We start from the raw sequence: 12,967 nt of genomic DNA, 5'->3' as shown, positions 1-12,967 counted from the left end.
CGTTTCTCAATGCGCCGCTACACCGGGCTTTACGGTCGATGGCCGTGCGCGCAGGCAGGGCCAGGGGCACCCCTCCGCCAGCGGCGGGGTCTTTCAGGCACCCGGCGGGGCAGCCACGGCGCCCCCCGCCCCCGCTGTGGGCGCGGCCTGAGCAAGATGGCGGCGCCCGCGGGCCCCTGGCGGGGGCGTGACTCCGCGCGGGGGGGAGGGGGCAGCGGAGCCCGGGCGGCGGGAGCAGGAGGATGGAGGGGAGCAGCCCGCTCCGGTGAGTCGCGGCGCCGGGGTCGGGGGTCCCCCGGGGCGGGCGGGGCTGGTGCCGCCGCACGCGAGGGCCCGTCGCGCCCGGCCCGGGTCTGGGAGAGCGCAGGGGGGGGGGTAACTGCCGGCCCCGCTAAACGCCCCCCCCCCCCCGGTCAGCGCCCCCGGGGCCTGGGCTGGGCCCGTCCCCCCCCCCCCGGGAACCCGGCCGCCCCCCCCCCGGGAACGGGCTCCCCCAGGAGCATGAATCTCCCGCTGCCGTGGCGCGGGGTCAGTGTCGCTCGGGGGGCGGTTTCTTCCCAGCCCCGAGCGGCGCCAGTTGCGGGGGGGGGGCTGTGGGGCGGACACCGCCCCCCCCTTCCCCTCGGCTGTCGCCTCTTCACCGAGGCGTTAATTTGACTCTCACGCCACCACAGCGAGACTGTAAACTCCGCTGTGTCTGCGGTCCGGCCCCGTGTGAGCGTGAAAAATCCGCCCTCGGGGGGCCGCGGCCCGGGCGTAATGCCCGCTGTCTGCAGCCCCGTGTCGGCGGGAGAGCTGCTCCCCTGGAGCGACGGCCTCTCCTGGAGGTGGATTAACTACACCGGCCGGCGGGCTCTCTCCCGCCGGCCTAGAGCGTCTTCATTAAATCACCACCACGGCGCGGCCGTGCTCATGCAATGGTCTAGGTGTAGGCTTGCCCTAAGCCAGGACCATCATTTGGGACCATATGGAAACTTTAAAGGACCAGCCCTTTAAAGCGTTTCCTTAAGCCTGTGGTTGCAACTAACGCTTGATCAGTATTAGTGAAAGACTAGAGGACAGGGCTGCCTGAAGGATGGAAGTTCTGGTTTGAGAAGAATTGTGAGATTTGGTCAGAATGAAAATAAATTCCAGAAAAAAAAAAAAAATTTTGGTTGATAAATGTTACATGTTGCAATACACAATCCATGATCAACATTTCTACATGCCGTGGCCAACACCGGGGGAAGTGCTTTCCGTTTTTTCCTGAAGTAGAATTCTGGTAAAATTGCCCGATTTCTGCAAAGTGTTTTGATTTTGACAGTACTGTATCTTCCCATGGAACATGGTTCCATTCAAGTTCCTTTGGCTTTACTAGAGAATTTCTCTCTCTCGGTTTTGGATTTGCCATCTGTATGGCTAATGGCGCTGGGTTTCTCCTGCTTGTGCAGACCTTTCACGCCGCCGTAGAGAGAGGAGAAAAATCACCTAGACTGAAGAAGGTTATTGGCAGTGGGAACTTGGGGACAGGTGCCGTAGCTGTAGTTACACAACTCAACGTTAACTAGGTTGTAAATTGGCAGTTACACTTGCCAAGTTACTCTGCGTCCTCCGGTCGCACTTAGCACAATGGAGTCCTGATCCTGACTGCAGCCGCTAGGTGGTCCCAAACCCCTAGGAGACTCTGCCTGGATGAACTGAGGCTTCCACCGTCAGTTGTAGGTTTAGGGAGTCAAGTTTCTTGGTCTGGACTTTGCCCAGCCAGCTCACTGTGCCCTATAAGTCACGGATGTATTTTTTCAAAAATATACTGTATAAAACTGAAGCCAACGCAGAAACCCAGATTCCCCAGGAGCACCGACAGAACTTTAACTACAAGATTGTGATGCAGGTCTGGCCCCCCCCCCCCGTGCTGCTGCATGGGCTGGGTTTGCAAGATCCTATCTTCGCTCCATGTGCAACCCAGTCAGGGGGCCTAGTTTCCACATGGCTGGCCCCTGCCTTGCTTCCAGCATAGTTCACATGGAGTGTGGTTGGGTCCGGTAGCTGTAGCAAAAAGGGGCCTTCAGCCCATGTGATGAGAAACCAAGCCAAGGTCTGCCCCTTCTGCCAGTCTCTGGTAGCTGGGCAGGTGGCAATAGAAAATGCTTCTCTTCTGTTCCCCTGACTGTAGGGGATTACAGCCCTACTGTCCTAGGCCTAAACAACTCCCAGGCCTGCACAGCTGAGATACAGCCTTACCACCAGCTGAGTGGGAGTTAAGTCCACATCAGAGACGCCCCTCGGTGGAGCCCACCGTCCCCAGAATCTCCCCAGAGCAGCTGCTGCCTCTGATAACTTAATCAGCGCTGTCTCTTTGTGGTGCTCCCTAACCGCACATTGTCTGTGCAAGTGATGGATGGGCAGGCGGAGGCGGGAGAACAGGAAGGTGGCCTCAACAGCCCCGCTCCCACCTCCTGCTGGCTTTGTCCTGCACAGCGTGCAGCTAGAACAGAACAGGGCAGTGATGGCAAATGCGACCACACTCTCAGTCAGTTAAAACGTTTCATCCAGGATTATCTGTTACCACCCCCAAGAGCAGCTTAATGCCTCCAGAGAAGGCAGCAGATTCCTACCGCAGCCACCAGCCCTTGGGGCTCTTTAATGGATCAAAGGGAAGCCACACACAGTTCTCCTTCTGGCCTGGGAGGAAAACCAGCTACAGCAGCCTGTGGGGAGGGAGCTATGCTGTGACCAACGCCCTTCAACTGAATCCTGCCAGGCTCTGTGGGGCACTTACAGGCCATGTGTAGGGCAGTGACACTGGTGTTTTGGGCACCTTTCCCCAGTCAGTGAGATGTGAGGAGTGTCGGGGCCCATGCGAGATAGTGCAGAGCGTCCCTGCCTGCTTCAGCAGTCACTGTGTGGTTGGGACGTCCTGTCTTTGCCGCAGGTATCGCAGGGAGCCATGAGGGTGAGACACAGGACTGGAACCCAGGAGATCCAGGCAGGTCTCCGTCGCTCTGCGCCCACTTCCTCCTCGTACCAGTAACGGGATTCTCCTTGCTGGATAGTTGTAGAGCACTGGGAGATCTGGGGCTGGTAGGGAGTGGGATTCTAGGGGGTGAGAGGCAGGGACTGCTAAGTCCCAGCCCGTTGTCATGCATGAGTAGACAAGCCAGATCCTACATCACTTGGGATACTACACCACTGACCTTCCCGGCCTGGGGAATGCCCAGTTCCCTTCCCTGCCGCACCCGGCCAGGACCGCTCCCCTTAAGGTGTTGGAGGGTGTTAACCTCCTCTCTGCTGTCATCCCAGCCATTAGCCAGTGGGGAGGGGCTAGCCCGAACCCTGAAGCGCAGAGAGCTCCCCTCCCTCAAGGAAGCAGTCGTCCCAGCGAGGTGCTGCTGCCTAGCCCCTGGCAGCCTGGAGAAGCAGGACCAGCAGCCGGCTCTGGGCCAGCAGCCAGGGCTGACAGAGGAGGGCTCTGACTCTCCTGTGGGTCAGGGACTCTGTCTCTCTCCCCCGGAGCTTGGGCTTGCATGAGCAGGGAGCAGACAGGAAACCTTCCCTGGGTGCAGAGTGGCCTGTGTCAGCCTCCTCCTGGCTGTGGGAGTGCGGGCAAGGGGCTGACAGCCCCCTGGAAAGGAAGAGCTGGGCTGGGGGCTGCACACAAACCCACCAGGGGAGTAATGCAGTGTGAGGAGGGGGTCTGCAGGGGCTGTCACCAGAGCAGCAGAATGAGGAGGTGCAGGGACCCTGCCCTGCATCACCCCAGGCAGGGCTGCTGGCAAGTTATACCTGGCATCTGCATGTTCCCAAAGCGCTGAGTAAATGTCTACTGCCCCCCAGGCGGAAGGCAAGTGCGGGCTGGGGGACCGCTTGCCGGGCTGGCCTCAGCTTCTCTAATCTCCACCCAGAAAGAGGAACGATGGGACAATGACAAGGCAACAGGCTTGTTCCTCACCTAGGCTGCGGGGCCTCCAGCAGGTCCTTTCTCTGCCTGGGGGGTGGGACCACAGGCCCGGCTCACCCCCTCCCAACCTCCTGCTGCAGCTCCAGGGAAGCGCGCTGCCAGGCTCCCTCCTGGGCCTGGGTCCCTCCTTTATAAGCACCAGCTGGGACTCAGCCCCAATCGCAGCTGCTGTTCAGCTAGGTCTGCTCGTTCCCAGCACCTGCCTACTGGGCTACTCCCTGAGCCTTAAAAGGGCAGACCGCCTTGTTACAGCAAATATCAGCCCCATTTTACTGGTGGGGAAACTGAGGCACGGAGGCAGAGGTGGGCAAACGCACCAGTTCCCAGCCCCGATGTGGAGCATGGTCCCATGCAGCTAACGCCTCAGACTCCAGTGTGTTGGAGGGCCAGCTCCTGTGATTGCCCTTTGCCCTAGGGGTGGGAGTAGCCAGGCTCTGCAGCTCTCTGTGGAGGAGCGGTCTCCTGACCCCACCCTGCTCCTAGGGGATTGCTCTCGGTGATGCTGGGTCTCCTGACTGCCTGCCCCCACTTCCCCCCTTGCTTTAGGCCCCAAGACTTCCCTGCGTTGAAGAATGACACGTTCCTTCGAGCGGCGAGAGGGGAAGAGACGGAGTACACCCCAGTCTGGTGCATGAGGCAGGCTGGCCGATACCTCCCAGGTGAGTGGCCAAGGCACAGGGTCCAGGCAGGTCGGGCCAGCACTCCGGGCAGGGCCCTTCTCCTACTTGGAGCAGGGGTGCCTGTCCCCGCTCCCCCTTGCTGGCTGGCTCTAGCTGAGTTGGGGATTGCTCCAGGAGCAGGGTGGCAGATGGAGCAAGAGGCTCACCTTAGAGTACTGGGCAGAGGCCAGGGTAGCTGAGGGTGCTGCTGGGACCTCTGTGCCATGTTCCCCTTTGCCTTCCTGGCATGGTGGGGCTCAGGGCCCCCCAGGGATGCCCTCCCCAGGGCCTCACCCAGCTGATCTGCTTGCAGAGTTCCGGGAGACCCGAGCTGCCCAGGACTTCTTCGCCACCTGCCGAAGCCCGAAGATGTGCTGCGAACTGACCCTGCAGGTGAGCGGCTGCGCAGCGCCTGGGCTGATGTTCTCCCCAGGAAGGGCTTTTCTTCACTGCCGCAGAAGCCCTGCGAGCTCCCCCGGGAGGCTGTCACAGCACCGATTGGGTGCCCCCCTCAGGCCACCAGAGGGAGGCGCCGTCGTCCTGCCCAGGGCCGTCCTACTCACCCCAGGCTGAGACACATGTGTGACAGCTTGGGGAGGCTAAGCACCAGACCCCCACCCTCCTGCCAGGCTGCAGACCTGGTTTCCCTGATGGAGAGCCCATGTGCGCCCTTCCTTAGCCTTGTTTCAGAGTAGCAGCCGTGTTAGTCTGTATTCGCAAAAAGAAAAGGAGTACTTGTGGCACCTTAGAGACTAACAAATTTATTTGAGCATAAGCTTTCGTGAGCTACAGCTCACTTCATTGGATGCTGAGCTGTAGCTCACGAAAGCTTATGCTCAAATAAATTTGTTAGTCTCTAAGGTGCCAGCAGTCCTCCTCTTCTTCCTTAGCCTGTGGACTCGTCAGGGCCAGGCCCAGGCTGACAGCAACCTGGGGCCTGCTGGACGGCGCAAGAAGATCTGGCCAACCTTGAAAATGAGTCATTGAAACGGGGTACAATTTAATAGTGCAAAGTGCAAGGTCAGGAACTTAGCGACTGACAAGGAGAATTTTTGCTATAAGCTGGGGATGTATCAGCTGGAAGTGGCAGGAGAAGACAGACCTGGGTGTATTGGTCTGTGACCGGGGTCCTAGTGGGGGCCAGCTGTGATCACTCAATTAGGGTGAACTGCAAAGAATGGGGCAGACAATCCCCATAAAGCTGGTGGATATTCCAATACTTAGATTCACCACGCCAGCATAAAACAGCTTCTTTATTACCTCACTGGTTACTCAGAAGTCCAAACAACACAGTTCCCTCAAAGTGATCCAGCCTCAGGCCTCCATCCAGGTACCCATGTCAAATATGATGAAAATTTCTGTAAATCTTATTTCATCGTATAAAAGAAAAGGTTCTCCCAATCCCCAAGGATCGGACACCTCACCGCCCAAGTTATTGAATGTTCCAGATCTTACCCAGATACAGGCTACAGCCAAGTCTTATTGACTAAACTAAAATGTATTAAAAAGCAGAAGAGAGACGGTAAGGTTAAAATATCAATAGACAGACAGACATGAGTTCAATTCACTTAGGTGCAGCTTCATAGCAGAGATGGTGAGCTTCGTATTGCAGAGAGTTCTTTCAGAAATAGTTCATAGGTCATAGTCCGATGCCCAACTATCATATTCAGGGGGTACCAGCATAACTGGGACCTCAGGCTTGCGACTCAAACTTCCCCCGATGAAGCCTAAGCAGATCTGAGATGACAGAATCAGGACCCAAGGATCTTTTTACAATTACATGTTCTCTTTGACAAGCTGGGGTTCCTCAGGGAACAAAAGGTCATTAGGATGACTTTAGAGGAGGTCCATCACTGGTACTTAGCTATAGAATTAACATAAGGCCATTTGCTTGTTCCTCCAGCATTCACAGTGTATTTCAAAGAGATGAATACCGAGATATCCCGTGTTTACAATTCATTTAAATGCTAGGATCTTCTTTTGAGCTCTGAATTATCAGAATACAGCATAGACAGGGACTGTGGATTACATTGTGGACCCTACTCATAAGTATGTAAATACACAAAAACACAAACATTGTCTCCCCACATGTCCTTTGAGGGTTATTTATTTTGCAGGCTGTTTAACCCTTTCTAGCCATGGTCATTCACAGGAGGACTATGAGCCACCAATGTGATGTGGTCGTGAAAAGGCTGATGCAGTGCTGGGGTGCATCTGACAAGGTGTTTCCAGTAGAGACAGGGCAGTGTTATTCCCACTGAACCAGGCACAGGTGAGACCTCACCTGGCATACTGGATGCAGATCTGGTGTCCCATGTGTAAGAAAGACGAATTCAAACTGGAACAGGTGCAGAGCAGGGCTACTAGGATGATCCGAGGAATGGAAAAACCTACCTTGAGAGGAGACGCCAAGAGCTTGGCTTGTTTAACCCAACCAAACAAGGCTGAGGGGAGCTATGACTGCTCTCGATAAATACATCAGAGGGACAAACACCAGGGAGGGAGAGGAGTTATTTAAGATAAGCGTCAATGTGGACACAAGAACCAATGGCTATAAACTGGCCATCAACAAGTTTAGACTTGAAATGAGACGAAGGTTTCTAATCAGCAGAGGAGTGAAGTTCTGGAGCAGCCTCCCCAGGGGAGCAGTGGGGGCAAAAAACCTCACTGGCTTCAAGACTGAGCTGGATACGTGTATGGAGGGGATGGTGTGGTGGGACTGCCTATGACGGCATGACGCCAATCTGCGACTGCTAGCAGCAAACATCTCCAGTGGCTGGTGATGGGACACTAGATGGGAAGGGCTCTGAGTTACTACAGAGAATTCTTTCCCAGCTGTCTGGCTGGCGGGTCTTGTCCATATGCTCAGGGTCCAACTGATCACCGTATTTGGGGTCGGGAAGGAATTTTCCCCCGGGTCAGATTGGCAGAGACCCTGGGGGTTTTTCGCCTTCCTCTGCAGCCTGGGGCATGGGTCACTTGCAGGTTTAAACCAGTGTCAATGGTGGATTCTCTGTAACTTGAGGTCTTTAAACCCTGATTTGAGGACGTCCGTGACGCAGCCAGGGATCAGGGTCTGTTACAGGGGCGGGTGGGTGAGGTTCTGTAACCTGCGATGTGCAGCAGGTCAGACGAGAGGGTCACGATGGTCCCATCTGGCCATAAGGCCGCTGAGCTCCATGTGTGTCCGGCGCTGACTCTGACTCTGTTCCCTGCAGCCGCTGAGGCGATTTCCTCTGGATGCTGCCATCATCTTCTCTGACATCTTGGTGGTGCCCCAGGTAAGGGAGGCAAAGGTCTGCATTGCTGCCCCCGGGTTGGGGGGCTGGATCCCCTTGGGGGCTGGTGGGCGCCCGCTCCTTCACCTGTCCCGTGTTCGTCCCCCCAGGCACTGGGCATGGAGGTGGTGATGGTGCCCGGCAAAGGGCCCACTTTCCCGGAGCCCCTCATGGAGGTGGAGGACCTGCTGAAGCTGCGGCAGAAGGTGGACGTGTCGGAGGAGCTGGGCTACGTCTTCCAGGCCATCACGCTGACCCGGCACAGCCTGGAGGGCAAAGTGCCCCTGATTGGCTTCTCCGGGGCACCGGTAAGAACCGACCCCCCCGGCTCTGGGAAGCCAGGCACGCAGTCCCACTGGGCTCAGGCTGCCTCGCTCGGAGCCCCTGCGGGGATTCACGCTGTGTTCTCTGGAGGACGCTCCCAGGGCTGCAGCTGCTGATCAGCCTGCCTGGGCGGCCGGGAGCACAAGGGGACGCTGGACTGGAAATGACCCTGCCTTTAGCGCGGGGGGTGTTGGCTCAGAGGCAGATCCAGCCGGTACCCCCCTTTCTGCACTGTCCCCCGGGACGGGAGTGAGGGCGTGTGCATTCCAGCCTAGCCCCGTGCTTCCTCCATCTCAGGCCAGCCCTCGGGCGAGGGGCGACTGGCTGTCCCGGTGAGGGAGAGGCCCAGCCAGGCCCCCGGTGGGGTGTTTGGGGGGCAGGGCGGGACCCGCTCTCTTGCTCACTCTTCGTGCCCTGCCGACTCTCCTTCCTCGCCCAGTGGACCCTCATGTCCTACATGATTGAAGGCGGCGGCTCCAACACCATGGCCAAGGCCAAGCGCTGGCTGTACCGGCACCCCGAGGCCAGCCACCGCCTGCTGCAGCTGCTGCGGGATGTCATCGTGGAGTACCTGGTGGGCCAGGTGGCAGCCGGCGCTCAGGTGCGCCTTCTTCGGGGGGGGGGCTCATGGGAACAGTGCAGTGGGTGGGGCGGGGAGAGCTGGGGGTCCCTCGGGCAGCCTCGTGGAACGAGACCTGCCAACAGGGTGTCACCGGGGGAGCCTGGCAGTGGGTTACTGAGGTTCACGGCACCGTGGGGGGGCAGAGCCATGTGGCACTCCTCACCCGGAAATGCACAGCCGTGGGGTGGGGGGTCTTACTGCTGTGTATCCACTAGGGGTTTAGACCAGTGGAGTTGGGCGGGGAGGGGCCCATTCTGGACTGGGAGTTGGGGGCCCGTTCTGGACTGGGGGTGCTGAGGACTGGGAGATGGGGGACCCATTCTGGGCTGGGGGCGCTGGGAGCCGGGGGCTCTAACCTGATGTCCCTTTGGCTCCGGAAGGCGCTCCAGCTGTTTGAGTCCCACGCCGGGCACCTGGGCCCCGAGCAGTTCCGGGAGTTTGCCCTGCCCTACATCCGGGACATTGCCAAGCGTGTGAAGAACAAGCTGCAGGCGGAAGCGCTGCCCCCGGTGCCAATGGTAAGGAGGGCGCTGGGCCTGGCTGGGCACTGCCACTGAGGGGGTTTCAGTGACGCTGCTCTGGGGCCAACCTCGCCCCCAGCTGCCCCAGCCTGCAGCAGGGCTGGGGCCCGAGGCAAGTGGGAGGGGCTTCCCTTTGGCCCCGTCCCTTGATGGGGGAGAGCCAGCCAGAGCTCTGCTCCCTGAGTGCCCTCCGCCAGGTGGGTCCCCGGAGCAGGTTCCCCAGCGACAGCAGGTCTACGCTCAGGGAGAGCTCCCAGCCCGGGAGGCTCCTCATTGGGGATGGGGGGAGGGCATCGGGGCTGCTGCTGCTTTTCCACCCCGGAGAGGGGTCTGGGTGGAGGAAGGCCGGGACTGCCTGACCCCAGAGCGCTTGGACTCTCCAGTCCCGTCTCGGCCGGCGGCTGGTGCTGCAGGCTGCGCAGGAAGGGGTTAAACCCAGACTCCCCCATGCGCCCAGTGGGGCAGCAGCGGGTGGGTGAGGGGCCTGAGCCCAGCAACCAGGTCTCCTCGCTGCCCTGCTGCAGACAGGCCGTGCCCTCTGCAGGGCATCCTTCTGCTAAAGCACCGTGCCAAGGTAGCGAGTGCCCAGCCCGCTACTGCTGGTGGAGCTGCCACGGGGCTCCAGGGCACCCAGGCCGCAGGGCCAGAGCCGGCGGGAGGGGGAGGAATGGACACAGCCCGGCTGCTCGGCAAGGCAAGCTCCCGGGCTCCTGTGCTTCCCGGAGCCCCACAGGTGCCCCACTGCGGCACTGGGCGTGAGCCGAGCCCATCTGGCTGAGATCCAGCCACCCGCGTGCCAGCCAGCGCCTCCCCAGCCCCAAGGGGAAGCGGCCCGCCTGCCCGCCGCTCTGACGGACTCCCAGGCCCTCTGGGGCCAGCTGTGGGGCAGTGTGCTGGGGAGACGCCTCACGACCCGACAGCTTTCCGCAGCCCCCCTCGCTGCTGAGAGTGTCACGGGGGCGGCCCCAGTGTGTGAGGGCAGGTGCCTGCGAGGATCCCGATGCCCAGTAGGCTCAGGGAGTAGGGAGGGGAAAGGCCACGAGGGCTCCACCGTTGCCCAGCTGGCTTCTCCCAGCCAGGAGGGAGCAGGGCTGTGGCTGGGAGAAGCCAGCTGGGCTGGAGAGCAGGGACCAGGGCCAGGGAGAGCAGCAGTCTGCCCCGGCCTGTGGGAGCTGGCCCTGGGAAAGGGGGAGTGTTTACATCCCAGCAGGGGCACCCCTCTGAGCAGGCCAGCAGGACAGTGCGTGTGCCCGGGGCTCCAGACACCACCCTGCCCCTAGGTGACACCAGGACAATCAGTGCATCACGTGCCCTGTTCGCTAGCCCCACAGCCACCCTGCTCCTGGAAAGGTGCCCCAGGACGTCGGCACCAGTGCAAAGGTCCCAGCCTGACGGCACGCGCCAGAGGAAGCAGCCGCGGCAGCCAAAGGCAGAGGGCTGAGCTGGCGTGAGCCGACCAGCCAGAGGGGATGCCCTGGAGACGGCACTGGCTGGCTCCATGGACCAGGCTGTTTCTCTGGTGTGCCTCAGTTTCCCCAGGGGAATGGCAGCACCGCTCCCCCTGAGGGCTGTGGTGAATGTCTGGAAGGGACTCCGGGTCACAGGCCCCAGGACGGCGTAGGGCAGGGGAGCTCCCGCTCTGCCACGGCCGCTGGTGGGCAGAGGCTGGCGCCGCGTCCCATTGCACACGGCTCAGGCCAGAGCCAGGCAGCTGAGCCCTTCCCCCGCATCTCTCCCCCTCGCAGATCGTCTTCGCCAAGGACGCGCACTACGCGCTGGAGGAGCTGGCCCAGGCTGGCTACGAGGTGATCGGCCTGGATTGGACCATCCAGCCCCAGGCGGCTCGGTAAGAGACCCGCCCGCTGGGCGACAGCCAGGGGGCGTGGGCTCAGCCAGGCCTGGAGCCGGCAGCGGGCTGGGAGCCGGAGGGCAGCTCCTTGCCTCCCGGGGCCAGGTAGCATCTGCGGCCCTCGGTCCTGCAGCCCAGCTGCCCTGGGCATGACGCCAAGGCCCTAGGGACCACCCTGGGGCTGGGACACTGTCCGCTCCGAGGCGACCCTGGCTCTGCCTCCACCTGGCTCCCCTGAGACGGGGAGCTGGGCTGGAGCAGGCTGCGCTGTGGCTGTGCAGGGAGAGGAGAGGCATTTCCACCCAGGGGCTGCGTCCCAGCCGCCCCCGAGCTCCCGGGGGCTTCGCTGCTGGGGGCCAGCCCCTGAGAAGGGCCTGTGCCAAGCACGTCAGCTAGCTGGAGGGGCGGTGTTGTGCCAGCCCTGGTCGCTAGGGACCCGATCTATGAGCCCTGCCACCAGGGAACCAGCTGGGGAAATAGCTGGTGCTTTAGAAGACCTGTGGCCCAGCAGGGGCCGGACCCCTCTGGGGCACGGGCAGGCCTGGGCTGGGGCGGGCAGGGAAGTGGCGCCATCTCTGAGCCAGGTGCAGTGACTTACCCGCTTCCTTTCTGTTCCAGAGAGCGGACAGGTCACCGCGTTACCCTCCAAGGGAACCTGGATCCCTGCGCCCTGTACGCACCCAAGGTAAGGGGGAGGCCGGCCAGGAGCTGGCAACCCTGGGTTCTAATCCCAGCACCGACACCACCTTCCTTTGGGGCAAAGCACGTCCTCTACCTCAGTTTCCCCAGATGCACAATGGAGCCAGTGCCCAACTCCCAGGCACTTGGGGAAGGGGAGTGAGAGCCAAGTGCTTGTGAGAGTCACCCGGGCTTCTGGGGCTGAGCCCAACAGAAGGGGGAGCCTCTGCCCAGGTGTCTGGCATGGGAAGGCAGCTGGATTTGATCACCCCACCCCAGGGCCCCAGCTCCGGTGCAGAGTAACAGGCCTTGGTGAGGGGACCGGGGCCCCGGGCTGCTGGTGGGTGAGCACCCTGGGCACCGGGCTCACGGTGGGTGTCCTGGGTTGGCAGGAGAAGATCGGGGAGCTGGTGAAGAGGATGCTGGAGGGGTTCGGGACCCAGCGCTACATCGCCAACCTGGGCCACGGCCTGTACCCCGACATGAGCCCCGAGCACGTGGGCGCGTTCGTGGAAGCCGTGCACACGCACTCCCGCCACCTCAGCACGCCCGACTGAGCCCGCCCGGGACCCTGCCGGCGAGAGGACTGCACAGCGCCGGCCCAGCGAGTGGCAGAGCAGGGGCACGGCCGGTGGCTCCGCTGTCTGGGCGTGGGGGTCTCAGCCGGGCTGGCCTGGGCACTGAATTAAAGCTCCTCGTTTCCCAGCACAGTCTGGTGTGGGGGGGAACCCGGCCGGGGGCCGCCACCAGACGCGCCAGCCAGCCTCAGCCGGAGCGGTGCCCTCTCGCACTCAGGGTGAAGCTGGCGCACTGGGCTCACATCACCATGCCAAATTCCCAACGCGCCCGCCCTGCTTCCTGGGGGAGGAGTCCTGGGGGGAGGCTGCCCCAGCCGGTAGGGCACTGCCTGGGCTGGGGAGACCCGGGGCTACGTGCCTGCTCCCCACCGGTGGGACCTGTGTCCACCTGTGATGTTAACCCTGCCCGGCACGGGAGCCCAGCCCCCCGGCACGGATGATCCACATGGCAGCTCTGTAGAGCCTGGCACGGGCAGCCAGGGCAGCGGCACAGCCGGTCCCATCGCCCCGGGCCAGCTGTG

The 12,967-nt window shown here is 61.3% G+C and overlaps 1 protein-coding gene across 1 annotated transcript; it reads left to right on the top strand.

Moving 5' to 3' along the window:
- Positions 1–111: 111 nt before the first annotated feature.
- Positions 112–12,573, top strand: UROD (uroporphyrinogen decarboxylase). Its single transcript, XM_037906664.2, has 10 exons — positions 112–265; positions 4,484–4,596; positions 4,910–4,989; positions 7,815–7,877; positions 7,985–8,182; positions 8,638–8,799; positions 9,201–9,338; positions 11,087–11,187; positions 11,809–11,875; positions 12,261–12,573. Exons 1-10 carry the CDS (start codon positions 243–245, stop codon positions 12,423–12,425), a joined length of 1,110 nt encoding a protein of 369 aa, XP_037762592.1. The 5' UTR covers positions 112–242; the 3' UTR covers positions 12,426–12,573.
- The last annotated feature ends 394 nt before the right edge of the window (positions 12,574–12,967 follow it).

This window comes from Chelonia mydas, chromosome 8 (genome assembly GCF_015237465.2).
Source record: "Chelonia mydas isolate rCheMyd1 chromosome 8, rCheMyd1.pri.v2, whole genome shotgun sequence".
NCBI lineage: Eukaryota > Metazoa > Chordata > Testudines > Cheloniidae > Chelonia > Chelonia mydas.
The sequence above is the reverse complement of the archived record's forward strand: the minus strand, read 5'-3'. Positions and strand labels throughout refer to the sequence as shown.